This window comes from Nycticebus coucang, chromosome 2 (genome assembly GCF_027406575.1).
Source record: "Nycticebus coucang isolate mNycCou1 chromosome 2, mNycCou1.pri, whole genome shotgun sequence".
Classification (NCBI taxonomy): domain Eukaryota; kingdom Metazoa; phylum Chordata; class Mammalia; order Primates; family Lorisidae; genus Nycticebus; species Nycticebus coucang.
In genome coordinates, this window is record NC_069781.1 from 134,990,904 (window position 1) to 135,013,569 (window position 22,666).

Here is a 22,666-nt window from a genome sequence, read left to right on the forward strand (position 1 = left end):
TACACAGCACTTTTTCTGGGATGACTTCAGAAACTAATTGTCTGACTTCATATTTCGTGTGGTCAGCTAAAAACTGCATTCATCTACAACTTGAACTTTGCCTTGGAAGTGAGAACAATGTAACCCAAACATCTGTACCCTCACATTAATTTGAAATAAAAAATAAAAACCGCACTTATCAAACAATATTGTATCTCACCATTTGTGCTCTGTTTCCCCGTTTAAATTTTAAACACCTTCCAGGTGGCCGCACGGAATGACTAAAGAAACCCAAGTTCAGTTTCTCTGTCTTGATAACTACCATGCTATATCATTGGTTATTTAATCTCCTTTTTAAACGGCACCACAGAACGAGTATCCAAAGGGAGTCTGAAGGATTTTGGATTTTCATGAACCTACTCTCTAAATGCACACAGGTCCTCGAGTCTATGCTGGTCAAGGGGTGACTGTACAACTGAGAGTTCTCCGAATTAGCTGCCCTGTAGAACACGATGTCTGCCAGAGCACAGAGTAATATAAACACGAGGATGTCAAGTTTATACACACCTTTATGATGTAATAGCAATGGGGAAAAAATTGCTTAGAAACTAGACCAAAATGCTTCAGGAAGAGCATTTTTTGACTAATGTTTGAGAGGTGAAGGACGGAAAATGAGAGATTATTCTAAGATGTGAACAAAAAGAATCCAAGTCTGGGTGGGAGTGGGCTGAATCGGAAAAAAAAGTCAGCACAGTGGGTTAAGGTGGGATGGGAACATAAGAATTCGGAGGGGTAGGAATCAGCGCCTTTATTCCTTCCTGGGTGGGACGTTTCTATTGCGCAGGTCCCAACATCTGGGCCTATCAATATTGTGCTAGGGCAAACTGATAATAAAAAGCAGAACGACTTTTATTTTTAAGTTATCGACAGGGCAGACCACTTCTGCTGCCTCCCCCGTCCCTGACACACCATGAATCCTAGTAGATTCTGTAAGTACAGCCTGCTAGTGGGCACAATATTCTTTTAGTTCCTGCATCACTTAAAGAACTACTGGCTCCATGTAAAATCTTTAGCTCACATTTTCTTTTCTTGAATTTCTTAAAAATGTTGTCCCAGTTCTGTGTTGCTTTGGACGTCACGCCACCAGTCTGCTGCCAGCCTGATTTTCCTTCCTTTGTAAATAACTTGGTCTTTTTGCCTGGAGGCCTTGCTGATGTTATCTTTAAAGCTCAATCTTTTTATAGCGTAAGTCTTGCCTCGATCATTCCCAGAAAGACAGCAGACTGATAGCAGACACCCGTATTTTGCTGTGTAAAATGTGCTCCCATGTATAACGCGCACCTGTGTTTTTGGCCCAAACTTTCAAGAAAACACCCCTTGAGAAAGTGGCCAGCTCCTGCTGGGACAGACACGTGGGGAGGGTTAAGGCTCCCTGGTCAATGTGTAGATCACACTGCCCTCCTGCAGCCGCCTGCTCCGTGAAGGGGCCCCTTCTCTCTCTCCTGGGAGCCCTTCCCTCCCCACCATGTTGGGGGCACAGCTGAGATGACCACTTCCAGGCTGTGAGGGCAGGAGCTTCTGAGGCTGCCCTGGCCTGCGGGCAACCAGCTAGGTCCCTGGGACCTGTGCAGAGATCCCAGTGTCCTCTGGCCTTTGCCCACATAACCTCGCCAGTCCCACCACCGCCCACCGCCCTGACTGCTCCAACCCTCTTCCAGCAGATCCTGGTCTTCCTGGACTGGAACCCCATGTGCCCTGTGGGCCCAGGTAGGAGGATGTGCTGCCCTGGGAAGCTAGCTGAGCTTCCCTGCTCCCGAACTGTACTACCACGTATGGTATTTTTCCCTCAAAAATATGGGCAAAAATGTGTGCACTGTACATAGTAAAAACATGGCATAATTCCATGTTAATTCAGTTCTTATTTCAAGCGAATTTTCTTGAATTATAGTTTTATACTTTAATTCTGTTCCATTGTCTTGTTTAGTTCAACGCACCAATTACAGGTGCGTTGAATTTTTTTCCAGCTGCCACTTGGTTGAGGTCCTTTCTATTTCTTTTATTTCCATCCTTACTATACTTTCTGTGGTAACTAATGTTCTCTTGGGGCACCTTATGATTTGCTGTTAATTTCAGAGATTATTTTAATTTTCTTTATTTTCGTTCCCTAATCAGCTCCCATTTCACAGCACCTTGCGTATCCACTTCTAGTATCATTTCTTGAATGATTAACTGATGTTATTTTTTTCACATTAATTACATTTCATTTGTGTCCCTTTACTTCTTGACTTACTTCTCAAATGCCTAAATATTTTGTTTCTCACGTCCTATTCTGTTTCATAGTAGCACGGTATGGATGCGAGGTGTGCTTAAATTTCTATTTATTTTAGTTAGGTTCTCCCAAAGAAATCAACTAGGAGACAATTATGCAGCAAATTTCTGTTTACATCTAAAGCAGATGAGGGGAGTGAAGTGGGCAAGAAGGATCTGTGTGGCTTGTTTAGGGACGCAGTCCAGTCACATCCCTTCTCTATTCCTCTAAAGCAGAGGTCCTCAAACTTTTTAAACAGGGGGCCAGTTCACTGTCCCTCAGACCATTGGAGGGCTGGACTATAGTTTAAAAAAAAAAAACTATGAACAAATTCCTATGCACACTGCACATATCTTATTTTGAAGTAAGAAAACAAAATAGGAACCAATACAATCACACCACCTCATGTGGAGTTTGAGGACCCCTGCTCTAAAGCTTCGGTCTCCAGCCCCAGACTCTGGTTCTGGTCTGTGGCCTGTGAGGAACGTGGCCGCACAGCAGGAGGGAAGCAACCGGAGAGTGAGCGCCGTCCCCTGTATTTACACTCCCCACTATCACTGAGAGCTCCCCCCCCATCTGTGGAAAAATTGCCCCCCATGAAACCAGTCCCTGGTGCCAAAACATTTGGGGACACCTGGTCTAAAGTCTCAGTACTGCCACTTTAACTGGTAGTGGAAATTTTCCTTCTCTGCCTCCCTTCTCCCTTCTTTGGCCTTTTTCCTTGCTATTTGCACCTGTGGTCCCACCTACTTGGGAGGCTGAGGCAAGAGTATCATATGAGCTCCAGAATTTGAAGCTACAGCGTGCAGTGATTGTGCCACTACACGGCAGCCTGAGCAAGCCCCTGTCACTAATAAAAAACAAACAAACAAAAGCCAAGACCCTAAGTTGACACATTTCAGACCTGTTCTCAGTACTTCCTCAATGAGAGCAGGAACCTCCCCTTCTGAGAATCAACCAGTGAAGGTCATCATCCCTAGTCCGACTCTCTGATGCACCATCCTGACCCAGCTTTGTGCTCTAAAACACAGCCTCCTTCATTCTGGGCTATAGTTGTGTTCTATCTTTCATAAGAAAGTGTGAGTAAATATAAGTAGGTTTCCTAGAAGTACTGAGTACATTGGATACTTTTTCCTCCATTCTTGAGAAACTTTACTCAGGAGAGTATGTTCCAGGTCCCTCCATGTAAACATAAAAGAGGTAAAGGCTCCATCTTTTTTTAAGGCTGCATAGTGGGAAGGGAGGGGAGAGGGGAGACTTGACAGAGGAAGGGTAAAAGGTGGGACCACACCTATGGAGCATATGACAAGGGTACACATCAAATTTGTCAAGTGCAGCACATAAACATCTTAGCACAATAATCAAGCAAATAAGGTGAAAGCTATGTTGATCGGTTTGATCTAACCACATCAGACTGTATATAAAAAAAAATCAACACATTGTACCCCACATATTCATAAATGTATTCATGATCTATGTGTATCTGACTTGATTAAAAAAATAAATAAAAATAAATCAGCCCAAAAAATAAATAAAACACAGCCTCCCTGTCCTAGTGTTAGAGAGGCTGGTCAGTTAGGTAGGAGGGAAGGTAAAACTTAGTCAACGAGCTAGAACAAACAGCCCTTAAATGAACAGGAAGAAGAAAAGAACCATTCATTCCCAGCGCTGCCCAGGTACAGAGTGACCGCACCCTGATACCATCACAAGTGTTAACATGGTGGTTTTGACACCCCACCACCACCACCACCCAGCTTATAGGAACAACAGGGAAATTCTAAGCAGGAACAGAATGAACACTGACCCACAGCATTCTTGGACTTTAACAAATAAAAACAGAAACCACTCAAGGTTTGGGGCACTCGCTCTTTTTTGAGTCTGCCCGCTCCCTTTCTTGGGGTATATTTTTGCTTCTGCACAAGCCTGCCTGCTTCCTCTCAATTAACTGTCGCTCGGCTGTGTGAGCTCCTGGAAGTCTGCCGGTGACAACAGCAGCTTATTCGTCATCTACATGCAGAGATTTGCCCAGTAACTGTCTCCTAGTTATGCTCTAATCATGCACCATGGGAAACCTGTTTCTCTCTCTTGGTTGACCGGATGGTTTTCAGGGTCTATGTGGAAATATTCCCATTGGGTGGCTGCCATTATCCTATAGGAATATCTTCATCTTGTTTTTTTTAAAGACACTGTTAGCACAGATATAAATCTTGAATAAAAACAACTTCTTACCCGCTTTAAATAGATTGGAAACTATAAGCCCTGAGATAATTAACTTTTGAAGAACGCTGACACAAAATGAAATGAAAACAGAAGAAGCAATTTGCACAGTGACAGTGAAAGGGCTGCAGGGGTTACTGCCCCAGGGGGCTGGGCGTCAGGTGTAGTCTGAGGGGCATTCTACGCAGCTTTGGAGATGTCCAGGCACAACACTGGTGACATGCATTTGCCTGGAAATTCAAATAAACCTGCTATCGGGTGTGGGGCAGAGAAAGGGTAGCACTCGGGTGGGGCTTCCCTATGCCCCTTTCACCTACTTAACTCTCACCCTGGGCTTTGTTGTTGTTCTTGATTCAACAAAAGAGAGAAGAATCAGAATGTTCTTGCTTCATCCTGTATGGAGTTTTCGGAAAGCAGCCTCCCTGACAATGGTGAGAATTCTGTGACACCAGGATGGGCTTTACAGGCATTTCAAAGTGACAGGAGGTAGACCTGGAGTTTATCTCATAGAAAAAGTAGAGTGTTTCCAAAACTGTCTTTTAAAAATAATAATAGAGGGGCAGCACCTGTGGCTCAGTGAGTAGGGCGCTGGCCCCATATACTGAGGGTGACGGGCTCAAACCCAGCCCTGGCCAAACTGCAACAACAATAAAAAAAATAATAATGGGGTGGGGGTGGGCACAGGTTTAGGAGGTCATGGCCATGATAGGAGTGGGTGTCTATATCTGCTCAGGCTATCTGCTCTCGTCCCCCTCATCTTTCCGAGGCACAGGAGACTCAAAAACATTCCCTCTAGGGGCTGGGAATCTACCCAACTCCACCTGTATGCCAGGCCCTGGACCAAGCTGCTGGGATAAGGAAAGACCTCTGCCTCACAGGGTGTACTCTCCCTCGCAGAGGAAAACGTACTTGATGAAGAGGCATGCTGGCTAAAAAAACTCAAAGGGCAACATTTCAAGACCCTTATTCATCACCTGGGCCATTCTCTGGATACTAAAGAACATGCTGTCTGCAAAGCCTTTTAATTGCTGAACTAAAGACTGAATGCCTGCCTTGTTCAATACCAAAGCCGTTTCAGGGGCTAGCTAGGAATTCATGAACCAAGCAGAAAATTCCAGGGCACAGGCTGCTGTGGGCTCTGGCTTAGTAGATTGTGCTCCTGCAGCCTGGCAGAGAGAGCGGGCGGCAGGCTGCCATGTTTGTGGTTCCAGCCCTAGTGTGGCTGAGCTGGAATAGCTGGGCGCTGAGGAGAGAGCAGAGGAGAGCGTGGGAGAGAGACCCCAGCATGGGCCCAGAGGCGGCTCCCGGCTGGCACTGGCTTGGCCCTTCCAATGAAGATTTTCTTGCCAAACTCCAAACCCCTTCCCTGGGAAGCATCCTGATTTCAGAGACACGGGGTCATGGCTTACAGGCCTACAAGAGACAAGGGTGCAATTAGCCTTCAGCACTTTGGACAGATTGCCAGCAATCCTGGACACAAAGGATTACAGGGCTGCCTGGTGCCCGGAGGAGGCTGCTGAGCCCCGGGCCATGGTCCCCTCTTGCAGGACGTGGAACCTGGGAGCCACACCCTCGCTATAGGGCCTGTGGAGAGTGGGCCGGGCCCGGGAGCCCACACCAGGGATGGCTCGCCCTGCCCTAGCCCCAGCCCCAGCCCCAGCCAGCCCGGCTATCTGCTCTTTCCCACACACTGGCCTGGGGAGGTTGAGAACTGGGCGTGGAACAGACACCCTGGTCTGTGGTGACGAGGACTCCAGTGCCCAGAGCGCAGTTTGCCCAGCTCTAGCACTTAGTGTGGACTGGACTGGCCCTGGGAGCCCACGCGGGCTCTACCTGACCGTGCAGCAGGCCCTGCAGGAAAAGGGGTGCAAGAGCAAGAGTCAGGGGACGAAAGAAGAGAAGCTCCTGAAGAGGCTCCGGCTCCCAGGCGGGACCGGGAGGCCCAGGAAGCTGGTGACACCATGAATGCAGAGAAAACAGGTGGGATGCTCTTTGGCATCAGGAGGTGCTTGACCCTGTCGGGGCCACCAGGTGCGGCCCCATAGTGCATAGGATGGTCAAAACCATTTCCCAGCTTCAGGAGGAGAAAGCCCAGCTTCAAGAGGAGCTGGCAATCCTACAGGAGTGGCTGGCCCTCCGCGACAGTGACCAGCCAGCCACATCCACCCAGCTGCAGAACCAGGTGGAAAGCCTGAAGGAGAAGCTCATCAGCCAGGCCCAGGAAGTGAGACGTCTCCGATCAGAGCTGGGGGGCACTGACTTGGAGAAGCACCGGGACCTGCTGATGGTGGAGAATGAGCAGCTGAGGCAGAAGATGCAGCGCTGCAAGGCTGAGCTACAGGAGCTGCGGGCGACACCAGTGGCCCCTTGCCCCGGCTGTGAGCACAGCCAGGAGAGTGCCCAGCTCCACGACAAGCTGTCCCAGCTGCAGCTGGAGGTGGCAGAGAACAAAGGCATGCTGTCAGAGCTGAACCTGGAGGTGCAGCAGAAGACTGACCGGCTGGCAGAGGTGGAGCTGTGGCTCAAGGACTGCCTGGCTGAGAAGGCGCAGGAGGAGGCGCGGCTCAGCCGGCACCTGCGCGACAGCCATGGGACTATTGCCAGCCTAAGGGCCCAGTCCCCACCTGTCAAGTATGTCATCAAGACGGTGGAGGTGGAGTCACCCAAGATGAAGCAGGCCTTCAGTGAGTCCCAGACCTGGAACCAGCACCTGCAGGAGCAGGCGGCCATGCTGAGGCAGGTGCTGAAGGAGATGGAGCAGCAGCTGCAGAGCTCACATCAGCTGACCATGCAGCTTCGGGCACAGATTGCCATGTATGAGTCAGAGCTGGAGCAGGCACACAGACAGATGCTGGAAGAGATGCAGTCGCTGGAGGAGGATAAGAACTGAGCCATCGAGGAGGCCCTTGCCAGAGCCCAGGTGGAGATGAAGGCCGTGCATGAGAAGCTGGCAGGTGGCTGGGCCAACCTGCTGATGCTGCAGCCAGCACCTGCGGACCCTCACTCACGACTACAATGGGCTCAAGTGGCAGGTGCGCAGCTTCCCGTTGCTTTTGCAGGAGGCCCTCAGGAGTGTCAAGGCGGAGCTAGGCCAGGCCATTGAGGAGGTCAACAGCAATAACCAGGAGCTGCTGCTCAAGTACCACCGGGAGCTGCAGCTGCTCAAGAAGTGCCACAATGAGCTCGTGCAGCTGAAAGGGAACATCCGAGTGATTGCTCGTGTCCAGACAGTCACCAAAGAAGACGGGGAAGGACCCGAGGCAACCAATGCTGTGACCTTTGATCCCAATGACGACTCCATCATCCATCTGCTGCATAAGGGCAAGCCTGTGTCCTTCGAGTTGGACAAGGTCTTCTCCCCACGGGCATCACAGCAGGATGTGTTCCAGGAGGTACAAGCCCTGATCACCTCCTGCACTGATGGCTTCAATGTCTGCATCTTTGCCTACGGACAGACAGGTGCTGGCAAGACATACGCGATGGAGGGGACCCCTGAGAACCCTGGCATCAACCAGCGGGCCCTGCAGCTGCTCTTCTCGGAGGTGCAGGAGAAGGCATCCGCCTGGGAATACATCATCACTGTCAGAGCCGCGGAGATCTACAAGGCCCTCAGGGACCTGCTGGGGAAAGAGCCACAGGAGAAACTAGAGATCTGGCTGTGCCCAGATGGGAGCAGGCAGCTGTACGTGCCAGGGCTGACAGAGCTCCAGGTGCAGAGTGTGAATGATATCAACAAGGTGTTTGAGTTCGGCCATACCAACCAAACCATGGAGTTCACCAATCTGAATGAGCACAGCTCCCGTTCGCACGCACAGCTCATTGTGACCATGCATGGTCTGGACTGCAGCACAGGCCTGCGCACCATGGGAAAGCTGAACCTGGTGGACTTGGCAGTTTCGGAGCATGTGGGCAAGTCTGGGGCTGAGGGCAGCCGCCTGCAAGAGGCTCAACACATCAACAAGTCACTGTCGGCCCTGGGGGATGTTATTGCTGCCCTGTGCTCCCGCCAGGGCCATGTGCCCTTCCGCAACTCCAAGCTCACCTACCTGCTGCAGGACTCACTCAAGACCCTCGCGGTGATGCAGGTGTCCCCCGTGGAGAAGAACACCAGCGAGATGCTTTATTCCCTCAATTTTGCTGAGAGCTGGGCCCTGGGCCACGCCGGGCAGAGCTGGGGTCCTGGTCAAGCCAGGAGCATCTAGAGTGGGAGCCAGCTTGCCAGACGCCACAGCCTTCAGCACGAGCCCATTCGGCCCCCAGCTCTGGGCCCACAAGCAGTCCTGGCTCCATCCATAGGAAGCTGCAGCCCTCTGGGAAGTCGAGGCCGGTGCCTGTGTGATGGACGAGCCTGCCTATGGGTCAGGAGCTGCTCCCTGAGGCCTGCTGGTCTGCTCCTCTTGCAGTGCCAGGACCCCGAGAAGTGGGGGCCACAGTGGAGGCTCCTCTTCTGTCCTGTCTCCCCTCAGATGAGAAACACGTTCAGAAGGAAAAGTGGCTCTCGTGCAAATGGCATGGGCTGGAAGGGCAGAATGCTGGGCCCCCAGGGTGGGGGCAGGAGTATGTGGGAAGTGGGCCTCTCACCCGGGCTGGGGATGTGGAGAATCTCGCCCAGGCTGGCCCAACTCCCCTCCCCCACTGGCATGGCCAGACACTTTCCTTACAGTGAACTAAGGAGCCTCTAGGCAGGCACAGGAACCATAGGCAGGTTGGTTGCACCAAGGGCAGCCCTGCCTGCCACTGTCCCCCAAGGAGGGGATCCCACAGCTGGGTGTGTACATAGTGTTCCTAGGTGTACATAGAGCATGGCACTCCGCCACGGGCTGAACTATATTTATGGCTGGCAGGAGGCCAGTGGGCAGGGTTCTGTGGCCCCCTTCTCTGCTGGGCACCAGGCTCTCCTTGCTCACTGGCCTCTTGACAGTTTCCTCCCTCTGAAATCCTATTTAAGAACTTTTGGAAACTTAGCCATTTTTACTTATTAAAATAAAAACCTTTTTACACACGCACACACACAAAATAATAATAATAGAAATAATATAAATTACTATTATGTTAATTATATCATATAACTTATATGATATTATAAATTATAATGTTGTACAGGGTTGGCCATAGAGTTTGTGTACAATTTAAAATAGCATGCAATTTAAAACTACACATGAACTTTATGGCCAGCCTATAACTTTATGGCCACCCACGTAATACTTGTACAGATTATAATATATAACTATAAATAATAAAATTATAATCAGAGGAATCCTAAGATATGCCTCTATGTGAATTCCTCCCAAGCTCACTGGCATGTGTATCTGCAGACACTTAGCAGCAGTCCGTGTAGCGTGCACAGCACTTATTTGAGTTTTGCAGGATAACAGGAAGGGTTAATATTATTCTGGCACATAAAGGAAAACATGAGAACTTTCCAGTCTAAGAAGTCATAGCTGGTCTTGAAGCAGCAGCGAGGTCTCCAGTGCATGTGTGAAGCTCCTGGATTTGCACAGGCCCCAGCCAGGGGAGAGGGCCCCGCCCCCGCCTCCTAGGGACTGGCAGGTCCTCAGCAGACGCAACTCCTCACCAGGGCCTCGTGAGGGAGCACTTCACTCCCTCCGATTCTGGCTTCCACACCTGAGTGGGAACCTTCCAGGAACTACAAAATGGTTCAGACCCAAGTCTGCTCCTCAGCCCCCATGCAGGACGTTGTAAGCTTTTGGCCTCTTCACCCTTTGCATCTTCATCGGCCACAGGGGCAAGGTGTGTCTTCAGCCAAGGAGCACCCTGGGGGTCACCTCCATTTTCTGGCTGCCACACCCAATCCTTTCTCTGCACAGCCAGGGGGTCAGGAGGCTCAGGAATCTTGCTTGATGTGGTGGGACGCCTGCTGATTGGTGAGGGACAATTTTCCAAACATACCCGTCTCTGAGAGCCCAGGCAGAATTTTCATTTCATTTTTGTTTGATATAAAAGGTTAAAATTGCTTTATCACCTTAAAACCTAGTTCAATTATCTCCTAGTCCAACTTGACCAGTCAGGACTGGCTTAACGTTTGCACGATGTAAAAGGCAGCATGGGGCCCTCCAGACAGGCATCCTCAGGACGAGTCAGAGCAGGAGCAGATTCAATGTGAGTGTTATTCAATGAAATAAGCTCTCTACATTATTTCCCTGAAAATTATCTTGGGGCCAGGCACACAAAGTATCCAAGTTCAGCCCTAATCCAATCTGACCACAGAATCCGACCATGTCCTCATAAAGAGGAGAACACCACATGAAGAGGACAGCCTGCCCAGCACCAGAGGAAGGGGAGAAGACAGTCCCTCATGGACTCCAGAAGGAAATGACCCTGCCAGCACCTTGACCTTGGACTTCCAGCCTCCAGGACTGTGAGACAATGAATTTCTGCTGTTCATGCTGTCCAGCTTGTGCTACTTTGTCCCAGAGCCCTAGGAAAGTAAGACAGCACCATGCCGCTGTGCTCTGGTTTCCTTCCATATGTTAAGAGAAGGTCTGCCGGACCCAAAGGCCTCTGAGAGGCCAGCCAGAAAATAACAGCTGTTCAGAGGGCCATGCCTGGGAGAGTGAGAAGGACCCAGGGGATAAGGAGGCCTCATTCGCCCGCCTGACAAGTCTGCTTAAGACAATACTTGCCCCCTCCAAGGGTTACACGGCATTGCCTGGTGACGGGATGTCCATCCTCCTACTCACCTCCAGTTATCTCTAGGAATTTATAGAGTCTGCTTGGACAAAGGCAGACAGATCCCCAAGGTCCATCCTACCCAGAGTCTCATCATAGCCGCCCCTGACCCCGGGGCATCCGTGTAGATTGAACCATGCCTTCCTTTTCTCCTTTTCTTGCCAAACCAGATACAGATAAGGGATATCTTGCCCCCGCGTACTCTGCAGGAGGAACTAAGAGGTGGCGTCTCTTCCCTTCCAAACGCACCTTCTGGCACTTTTCTGGATCTGAGCTGCAGAACCACAGAAAGAAAGAGGTGTGCTCCTGAGGATCAGGCATTCAGCTGCAGAGACTCAGCGTGCAGGCAAGAAGCAAAGCCTCTAGGCATGAGCCAAGGAGACGGTGGAATTGTCTGTGGCTTTTAACTCACCTGAAGCCTACGCACAACAGGGAGAGCAACTGTGTATAAAAGCCCAAAACATGTGGACAGCATCTGCATGTTTCCCCACAAACAGGAAGATACAAGCAAGGTAAAAGCTACAAAGACCTGGATGGCTATCAGGTCTGCAGAAGAAACCAGGGGAGGCAGTGGGGTGCCTAAGAGATCTGAGAACAGGGGAGCCCCCAATTAACCAACAGATCCTGGCAGGGAAGCTGGGCACCAGAGGAGGGGACTGGAACAGTAGGGGCTAAAGTGCTGCAGTGAGACGGAGGGGGTGTGGACTCTCAGAATGGAGCTCAGGGCCACAAGGAGGACAAACCACCAGGGTAGCGTCAAAATTAAACAGGACAGAGACTACCAAGAGAGAAGGTCTAGGTAAAAGTGAGGAAGGGAACTAGGGATTAGGACATTTCATGAAGTCCCACGTGTCTGCTAACACTACACACAAATAACAGAAGAAAGAGCTCTACAAATACAGAGAAGTTGTCCTGAGCCATGGCTCTTAGAAGTTCTCTTAGAAGTTCAGGAAAACTAAAAAAATAAAAATAAAAAAAAAGAAGTTCAGGAAAACTAAATTCACTTGAAAAAAAAAAAAAAACAGAAAACTCCAAGATCAAATACCACACAGACCATTATAAGAAAAGGGGAATAATGAGCAAGATATCCTCCCTTTAAGCAAGAAAGAAATGTCAAAAATGCATGCCCACAGAGCAAATCAAAACAAGAACTTCTGTTCTTAAATGAAGTAAGAGAACTTACGAAAAGATATGGAAGAAGAGCCTGTGTCAAAAGTGGAAATATTCAGTAATTAAATGCTAGAACTCTAGAAGCAATTAGAAAGGTTTTCATTAGTGATGGAAACATTTACTTTAGGAATTAAGACTAACTTAGAAGGAATTCAAGAGCAAATAAATAAAACAGATAATGCCATTAAAAAACAGAAGATAAAAAGGAGGAAAGTGCCAAAAATACAAAGTTAGCAAAGAATTCTAGTCTGGGTACAGTGGCTCACACCTACAATCATAGCACTTTGGGAGCCCTAGGTGACAGCATCGCCTTGAGCCAAGAGTTCAAAGAATGAAAGCCAACCTCTACAAAAAAAAAAAATAGAAAACTTAGCCTGATGTGGTGGCAAGTGCCTATCTGGGAGGCTGAGGTGGGAGGATCGCTTAAGCCCAGGAGTCTGAGGTTATAGTTAGCTGTGATGAGGCTACTGCAGTCTAGCCTGGGCAAGAGAGCAAGACCCTGTATGGGAAGGGAAGGGGAAAGGAGAGGGAGAGGGGAAGGGAAGGGGAAGAAAATGAAAAAAGAATTCTAGAGAAAGTGACAACTATCCAAGGTAAACAGAGCAAAGAAACTCCAGCATATAGAAATAGGAGTTCCACTATGGAGGCCAGTACAGAGGTGCCTCAAAAAACTATAATACAAAGAACCACTGTATGATCCAACAATCCCACTCCTGGGTACGTACCCAAAGAAAAGAAAATCAGCATAGCAAAGAGATATCTGTATTCCTGTATTTATAGCAGCAATAGCCAAGACAAGGAATCAACCCAAGCGCCCAACAGCAGGTGAATGGATAGTGACACGTGGTGCATACACAGGATAGAATACTACTCACCCATGAAAAGAATGAAGTCCTGTCACTCACGGCAACATGGAGGAGACTGAATAAGCCAGAAACAGAAAGTTAAATACCGTGTGTTCTTGCTCATATTTGGAAGCTTAAAACGTTGACCTTTTCACAAGGTGGAAGAGAGGACACCAGAGGCTGGGAAGGGCAGGGTTGGGAGGAGGACAGGGAGAGACTTGTTAAAGGATGCAAAATTACAGCTAGGTAGGAGGACTGAGTTCTAGCACTCTGAGCCACTGGAGGACGGCTACAGTTGACATTAATACATTATATATTTTCAAACAGGTAGAAGAGAGGATATTGAATGCTCCCGACACAAAGAAGTGACCAACTGAGGTGAGAGGTGCGCTCATTACCCTGATCGAGCACTGCCCATCGTACTCCACAGGGAGGAACAATTAAATGTGTCGATTAAAAGACATAAACAAAAATTTTGAGAAATACATGCATAAAAACAAAGCAAGAAGAAAATAAATGTTCATTAGGTGAAAAATATTTTTGTGAAATTACATACTAAAAGAGCCACCTGTACCCAAGAATATGGACTCAGAATGACCAACATCAAGACATAGACTAATAAAGTTACTATGCTTAAAAAAGTAGGTAAAAATGTCCATTGAGCATCTAGGAATAAAAGAACACATAACATATAAGAGAAAGGAAATTAGATGATCTTAAAACTTTTTGATAGCAATGATTACCGGCAGAAGAGAACAGAGTAATGTATTTGAGATACAGAAGGATTTACTATCCTTCAGGGATGAAGGGCAAGAGACAATTAACCATCTTCATGTCCATACACAGTTGCTCTCTTTACATTTTCTTCCCTCTCTATGTACCTGTATTTCAATTTCCTCTTGTTCTCAGAGGTCCTCAAACTATGGCCTGTGGTCCACATGAGGCAGTGTGATTGTATTTGTTCCCGTTTTGTTTTTTTACTTCAAAATAAGATATGTGCAGTGTGCATAGGAATTTGTTCATAGTTTTTTTTTAAACTATAGTCCAGCCCTCCAACAGTCTGAGGGACAGTGAACTGGCCCCCTGTTTAAAAAGTTTGAGGACTCCTGTAAGTACACCAGTCATACTGGACAGGGGCCCACACAGACAGGTGCTTCCTTGAATGTTGCAAAGGGATGGAACCCAAGACTGGCGAAGGCAGTTGACCCAGCTGCCAATGTGCAGGGCAGAAAGGACAGAGGGACATGCGGAATTCCATTCTGTGACAAGTGCATCCATCCGAAATAAGACTGCAAGACATGCTATAGGGCAAATAAACTAGAATCTTCAACTGATATTTTGTAAAGAAAAGACAGGGATAAATACTAAGGCAGTTCCTCCAAAAATTAAAGATAGAATTGCCAGATCATTCAGCAATTCTACTTCTGGGTATATACCCAAGAGAACTGAACACAGGGTCTCAAAGCGATATCTGTAAACTCATGTTCATAGCAACATTATACATAGTACCCCAAAGGTGGAAGCAATCCAAGTGTCCACAATAGATAAATGGATAAACAGAAGTGGTGTACACATGTGGTCGGATATTATTCAACCTCAAAACAGAAGTAAATTCTGATACATGCTACAACATCATGAGAACATTATGTTAAGTGAAAGAAACCAGTCACACACACCAAAAAAAATCTTTATGATTTCATTTATATGGGGTACCTGGAGTAGTCAGATTCCTGAAGACAGAAAGTAGAATGGTGGTTGCCAAGGGCTGTGGGATGAAAGTGTGAGGAGCTTTCTTTTAAGGGATATGGAGTTTCAGCTTGGGGAAGATGAAAACATTCTGGAGCTGGAACGTGGTGATGGTTGCATAACAACGTACGTATACTTCAGTCACTGACCTGGACACTTAAAAATCATTAAGATGGTAAATCTGTACATATGTATCTTTTACTACAGTTAAAAATATTGTGGGAGGTGCCTGTAGTCCCAGCTACTCAGGAGGCTGAGGCAAGAGAATCGCCTAAACCCAGGAGTTGGCGGTTGCTGTGAGCTGTGACAGTACAGCACTCTACAGAGGGCGACAAAGTGAGACTCTGTCTCTAAAAAACAAAAATAAATAAAAATAGACAAAGTGAAACTGTCTAAAAAAAATACATTTTTAAAAATAAGAGAAAGGATGGAAAGAGGAAACTGTATCTTATAAAACACTTGAAAAGACAAATAAATTTTTAGTTCCAGAATAAGATGGTATAGACTACTTTTCCCTCGCCTTCCCTCAATGATATGCCAAAGTTCAGACTTAAAAATTTATGACATGTTCTAAAATTAGACTGTGATGATGACTCAGAAGTCTGTGAATATACTAAAAAAACACTGAATTATACACTTTAAGAGGGTGAATTATATGGCATGTGAATTATGTCTCAATAAGGCTGTTACCCAAGGAAAAAAAGAATGAAAGAGAAATAAAGACATTCTCAGAAAAATAAAAGCAAAGAGGATTTATTATTAGCAGATCTACCTTCAAAGATCAATCAAAAGAAGCTCTTCAAACTGAATGAAGATAGCAGAGGCTTGGAGTTTCTTTAATCACATTTTAAGGTTAAAGCAAAATTCAAAGCAACAGTAATCAAAACAGTGTGGTAACGGCAAAGGAGCAGAAACATAGATCAGTGGAACAAACTAGAGAACCCAGAAAACACTCATACAAATATGCCTAACTGATTTTTGACAAAGAAGCAAAAGTCATTCAATAGCAGAGAGACAGCCTTTTCAATAAATGGTACTGGAGTATTTGGACAGCCACAGGCAAAGTAAAGAAACAAAAACAAAAACAAGAAAAAAGAAAGAAAACACGACCTACACCTTGGACCTTATACAAAAATTAACTCAAAATGAATTGAGGACTTAAATCTAAAACATAAAATTTCAAAACTTCTAGAAAAAACTATAATAAAAAGGGACACTGAGACCTAGGATTGGTCAAAGAATTCTTAGACAACACCAAATACAGAATCCACAAAAGGGAAAAATTGACAAAAATCGACCTCATTAAAATTTAAAAACTTTTGCTCCGCCAAAGGTCTAGTTACGATAATGAAAAGAAAAATTATAGTCTGTGAGAAAATACTTGAGAATCATATACCTAACAAAGTACCTGTATCTAGATTATATGAAGAACCCTCAAAACTCAACAGTTAAAAATAAAAAACTCTAATTAGAAAGTGAGACAAAGTTATGAACAGACGTTTCACCCAAGAGGATATACAGATGGTGAACAGTCACAGGAAAAGATGCCCAACATTAATAGCCATTAGAAAAATGCAAAGTAAAACCACAATGAGATATCACCACACATGGGTGAGAATAGCTAAACTAAAAACCTAACAATACCAAATATTAGCAAGGATGTGGAGAAACTAGACCACTCATAAAATGTCATGGCCATTCTGGAAAATTTATTTTCACACAGTAACTTGTACATGAATATTCACAGCAGCTTTATTAATAATAACCTAAAATTGGAAACCATGCAAATATCCTTCAATAGGTAAACAGTTAAACCAACTATGGGATGTCCATACCATGGAAGCTACTCGGCATTAACAAGGAATGGGCTATTGATAACATGCAGCAACTGGATGAACATCAAGGAAATTATGAGGAATGACAACAGGAATCTCTAACGGATACCTAGTGCAACCTTCCACTTATGTGGGTCCAGACTAACACACAGGCAGGGAGCACAGGGTTTGCAGAGGTCAAGAATGATAAGGTGAGTGTGTGCATAGCTTCTAAGGGATGGCATGAGGGAGTCCTTTGGTTATGGCACATTGGAATGTCCTGATCATGGTGGGTGGTATGAGAAGCTACACATTCAGCTCCATGGAACCACATACACAAACATGTGTGTACAACTGGTGAAATCTGAGTACGTTCTGTTGACTATATCAATGCCAATTTCTCAATTTTACTATTGCCCTGTAGTTACATAGGATGTTAACACTGAAAGGGGGCTGGGTAGAGGGTGTATGGGACCCCTCTGATCATTATTTTGCATCTTCTTTTGAATCTAAAATTATTATTATTTTTTGAGACAGTCTCACTTTGTCGCCCTCAGTAGAGTGCTGTAGCATCACAGCTCACAGCAACCTCAAACTCTTGGGCTTAAGCAATTCTCTTGCCTCAGCCTCCCAAGTAGCTGGGACTACAGGTGCCCACCACAATGCCCAGCTATTTTATGGTTGTAGTTGTTGTTTGGCAGGCCTGGGTTGGATTCGAACCTGCCAGCTCCAGTGTATATGGCTGGTGCGCTAGCTGTTGACTACAGGCGCAGAGCCTAAATCTAAAATTATTTCAAAATAAAAAGCAGAGAACAAAAAAGAATACATCAACTCACATCAAAAACACGATGTCGGTAAGGACAACGCTTCCTTCGGGTTTATATTCTAAAATAACCCTGTTTGCCAGGTTACACTGTCATGAGACCATGGTCACTGTTAGCCACACTGAAGAAGACTGTGGCAAGCTTCTCAACCCTTTATGCTGATGACAAGAGTTAGCGCTGAGTTTGGATCCCAGTCTAGCACCTGTGGCCATGTGGCCTCGAGTACCTGTCAGGAAGGTAGTCATCACTCCTCCACTTCAAATCTCTCAGAAGGGGTGGGTAGGACTAATGACATCTTGCAGGCAAGGCCCTCAGCAATGTCCCAAGCAACGGGGAGGGCCTCTTGATCACTGATAATCTTAAATGCATCCCTCTGCGAGGCCTGGGCTATATGACTCACTCTCAACTCCCTATCACCTGAGTAACAGGTGCATCTCGAAAAAAGGGTGTCCTTCCCAACAAGGACCTATAAATTGAAAATACCATATCACCACATCACCCAGAGTCAGACCAAAGAATAAGCAGGAAAATGTTCTTTCAACTATGAACCTGAGCATGAACTAAAAGCCTACACCTGTCCCCATTTACTGAAAGCTCTGGGTTTGGTCTTCTCTGCCACGACACCCTGTCAACTCCTGCATTCACCTGCCAGCCACCCAATGCCCCATCCACAGCTGTCAGCCCTGGATGGTCATAAAAATCTCCTGGGAAGCTTTCCAAACATATTGATATCTGCACGCAGAGACCTTGTATTGTCCAGGAAATAGGTAAGAGTTTCAAAGGAGACTCTACAATCACTAGTCTAATGAGTCAAGGCTCCAAGTTATAACGTGGACAACAACCTAAAAGAATAAAGGAGCACATACCTAACAAGCTAGTGAGAGAGAAACGGAAAAATAAAATTAAGTTAAGGCAATGATAAAAGATGAGTAGTAGGATCATGTCAAAATTTGGGGGCAGAACATGGTAGCTAAAGATTGTAATCCCAGCACTTTGGGAGGCCAAGGCAGGAGGATCAGTTGAGGCCAGGAGTTTGAGAGTAGCCTGAGCAATGTAGTAAGACCCCATCTATAAAAAAACAAACAAACAAACAAACATACGGACATTAGCAGGGCAAGGTGGTATGTGTCTATAGTCTCAGCCACTCAGGAGGCTAAAGCAGGAGGATTACTTGAGCCCAGGAGAGGTTGCTATGAGCTACGATGATGCCTCTGCATTCTAGCCCAGCAACAGAGAAAGACCTGTCTCAACAACAAGTAAGAAAAAAGGTCTGAAGATACTCCCATTGGCCAAAGCTAAAACAATTCAACTTCAACAAGCATAATGATCTCCATGGCTTGAAGCCCATCAAATATGCTCAAGCCCATTCGTTGAGAATGATAGTTTGAAAGTAAACAAAAACAAAACATGATGGTTCATTCTTGGAAGGTCTTGGGAAACAAATTCTTCATCCCTCAAAACTGAAATGAAGTGAAAGAATCACACGCTAACCCTGCGTCTTCACTACAAACTGTCCCACTGGGTGACCACATAATGGGTGGGGGGAGGTGTCCCTTTATAGGCGCATTCCAACTGAGAAGTGAAAAAGAAATGATAGAAGTAGATTATCACTTCATTTAAAAATATGTTTACCAAAAATACTAATATCCAGGACTTATAACCCAGACCAGTGAAATCTGAATCCCCAGGAATAGGGCCCAGGCATCTGTGCTTTAAAGACACCCTTCCAGTGGCTGGAATGTGGGTAATTCTGGGTGTCCCTTCAATTTCCTGCCACTTTCACCCACAACAAGCCTCTCCTTCCACCTGGCAGACCATATCCCCGGGATTCTGTTCTTCCATCGAGAATCCCCTCCAGCTCCTTACCAAGACACTCCCTGGGGTGATTCATATCCCGCTCAGAGCCTGCTTCCTCCAGGAAGACACCCTGAATTCTTCGCAGACCTGAACCGGATGGTTTTCTCCACTTTACCGAGATATACCTGAGGCACTGTACAATTTCCCCACTGTCAAGGGGATGATGTCCACAAGGTGACTTCAGAGCCCTCATCACACTCCCTTGTATCTGTCTGCAGCCAATTCCTGCTTCCATTCCTCAGACACAAGCAACCACTCATTTGCTTTCTGTCCCTATAATTAGGCCTTTTCTAGAAACATCCTATAAATGGAATTGTACGACATGTAGTCTTTCGTGTCTGGCTTCTTTCGCTCAGCATGATGTTTCTGAGTGAACGAGGTATTTTTAAATGCATATGGAGACTTGGTATTTAAAGGGATCCTGGATGAATCCATCCATAAGCAAATGAATCACTTCCCAGTGTGATTCATCTTCTCCCCATTTCTTTATTGTGTAAGAATGCTGTTTGCCTCCTGGTTCCTGTGGGCCCAGCTGGCTCCCAGGGGTGGTCTGAACCCAGGTCCACGTGACAGGTTTGGCTGGACTGGGGCAGAGGTGCCCCAGGCCACGGCTCACTCTCCAATTCTGTGCACTGACACCACAAACCCATCCAATGCCTGATGCCTCAGTTCCCCCAAGGGGAGCCTAGGAGAGGTCTGAGAATCCACCCACACACTCAGCACTGCTGGAAGACCACCTGGTGGGCGTGCCCCAGCAAGGGTTACTGAGAAATGCAGATGTCACGTGATTACGAAAGTTCAAAGTGCTCTAACTGAAACCTGTCCTCTAGTTCTCATAGAAAGTGACCTTCACAATGGCAGGTGCTTCCTCTAATTCTCTGCTACCTGTCCCATGCTCCCCACACATCAGGGTAAGTCCACGAAGACTACTTAAAATGTTAAATGCTACAGCAAGAACATAGCACATGGGCTCTATAGTAGTCTGCTACAGCTACTGTAACAAAAAGCCCCACAGGCTGGGTGGCTCCAGCAACAGAAGTGGATTTTATCATAGCTCTGGATGTTGGAAATCTAAGATCAAGATGCTCCGAGGGCTGTTTCTCCTGAGGCCTTTCTACTTGATGTGTGCGTGGGTCGCTATGAAAGTTGTGAGACAAACTGTGTTATGGTCTGTTACTTCACTTCTAAGAAACACAGTTGGCAGTGTCCTTTCTGATGAACACATGCAACTTTCAGCTTGCTCGGCTTCTCAGCTGGGAGGGCTTCACTCCTTTCTGTCCACAAGGATTTTATGTTTCTTGATTTTTGTGTACCTGAAAATTTTCATAATGACCATGTATATGTAAAGTCCCTCCCATGCGTATTGACATAGTTATCCTTTGGTGGACTGTGTATGACTGTGCCCAAATCTCTTCTTATTTGGACATCAATCAGATTGAATTAGGTCACCTTAATGACCTCATTTTAACTCAATTACCTCCGTAAAGACTTATCTCCAAATACAGTCATACTCTGAGGTGCTGGGGGTTAAGACCTCAACATATAAATTTGGGCAACACATAATTCAGCCCATAATAGGGCGGTTCTCTGCTGCTGCTTCTGTGTATATTTTAAAAGTTTCATAGTGGAAAGGTAAACTAAAGATGAAAAGATGGGGTTAATGAACAGCTGTTGAACAATTAAAGTAGTACTAAAAACGAGACTACAGCCAAGGGGTGAAAGTCTTAAAATTTTTTCTCATCTTAAAAAGTCATTTCTGCACTCAAAAAAACAAATGTTGGTAATAACTACTAAAAACAATGACCCTCCTGCTTTAGAAGCATAATGAGGTCCACATAGTCTGGACTTACCTACTGAAATCTAAACAGACTCAGGATTTGATCATCATTGGACAACAGGCCACCCCATCCAAGTGGAGCTGCAGGGTTCATGAGCTCTTGTCAGCTTCCCACCACCCCCACCCTGGCGCCCCACCCAGAGGGGCAGACCAAGGGCAAACCAGAGCAACATACCTCGAGCAAAGGAAACTATTAACATCTGATAATTAACTCTTCAGCACAAAACCTACCTATGGAAAAGCAGCTCATTAGCCAAGCCTCAAACTCCTTGGGGTATTAAGAAGCACATGCAATTATCCCCAAATGCTACCTTTTCATCTCAACCTATATTTGCACTTAAAACAGTTCTCAAGTTCCTCCTGGATTAGTCAGGAAGGATAGACTGTGCTGCGGTAACAAGTGACTCCTAAGTCACAGTGTCCCAGCCCAGGAATCATGTCTATCTTGCTCACTCAAAGTCCTCCGTGAGTCAAGGGCAAAAGTCAGCCATGTTGACACTATGGCCCCTCCACTTCAGCATGGACTTCTAGGATCACGTGACTGGGAAAGGGACAACAGGGAACAGCTCCTTAATCTTTTCCTCACATCTCATTGGCCAACATAGGGAGATCAAAGGGCCAAAGCAAGTTACATGGCTGTACATCAGTGATTTTCAACCAGTGTGTCTCAGCATCCTGGTGTTCTGGGAGAGGATCTTAGGTGTGCCTCAAAAAGTTTTAAACATCATTAATTAAATTATTTTCAACAGATGTTCAAAGCACGGTAAGCATATTCTTTAACGTACTCTTTCTTTTGGGTAAACATTATTGAAGTGTGCCGTGGAAGTTTAAGATAGGTTCAAATACACTGTGAGATAAAAAAGGTTGAAAAAGTATCTAAGTATATGCAGTATCTAAGTTTGAGGAAGTAGAGAAGTGTAATCCTCTCAAGCACGTGGAGAAGAACCATCAAAAATACCAGCAGGTGCCACAAATGCCAGTCACTTCTGCAAAGACGCCACAGCAAGGGACATGTCCTTCAAATGTCCCCCCACCTGTCTCAGCTCCTCTGACCTCAACCCAGTAGGAGCAGGACACAGAGCGCAAATGCAATGGGTTTGGTGAAGCACAGGCCACACGTAAAACCAGACAGCTCCTTCCCGGCTGGTGCAGCATCCTGGACACCATGTGATCCCAAGGCAGTGTGGAGGAGGCCAGATGGGCAGGTCCAGCACTCCCACCACCCCAGCATGACCCACAGCCCTTCAGCAGTGCCTTCCCTACCACAAAACTGCTCAGCAGCCCACAGTGCATGAGCACATGAGGGGATGCTCCATGCCACGGAGCATTAGGAAAACACCAATCAAAACCTATGAAGGGGACTGAAGCCAGCTTTCCAC

At 46.3% G+C, this 22,666-nt stretch overlaps 2 protein-coding genes across 7 annotated transcripts in view; one reads left to right on the plus strand and one right to left on the minus strand.

Moving 5' to 3' along the window:
• The window catches only part of APBA2 (amyloid beta precursor protein binding family A member 2), a 289,264-nt gene that overhangs the window by 173,279 nt on the left and 93,319 nt on the right, over positions 1–22,666 (minus strand). The window lies entirely within an intron of this gene.
• LOC128579796 (kinesin-like protein KIFC3) lies at positions 6,323–8,843 on the plus strand. Its single transcript, XM_053581959.1, is given in 3 exon segments — positions 6,323–7,493; positions 7,495–8,641; positions 8,644–8,843. Coding segments are annotated over 3 exon segments (2,283 nt in total). The 5' UTR covers positions 6,323–6,557.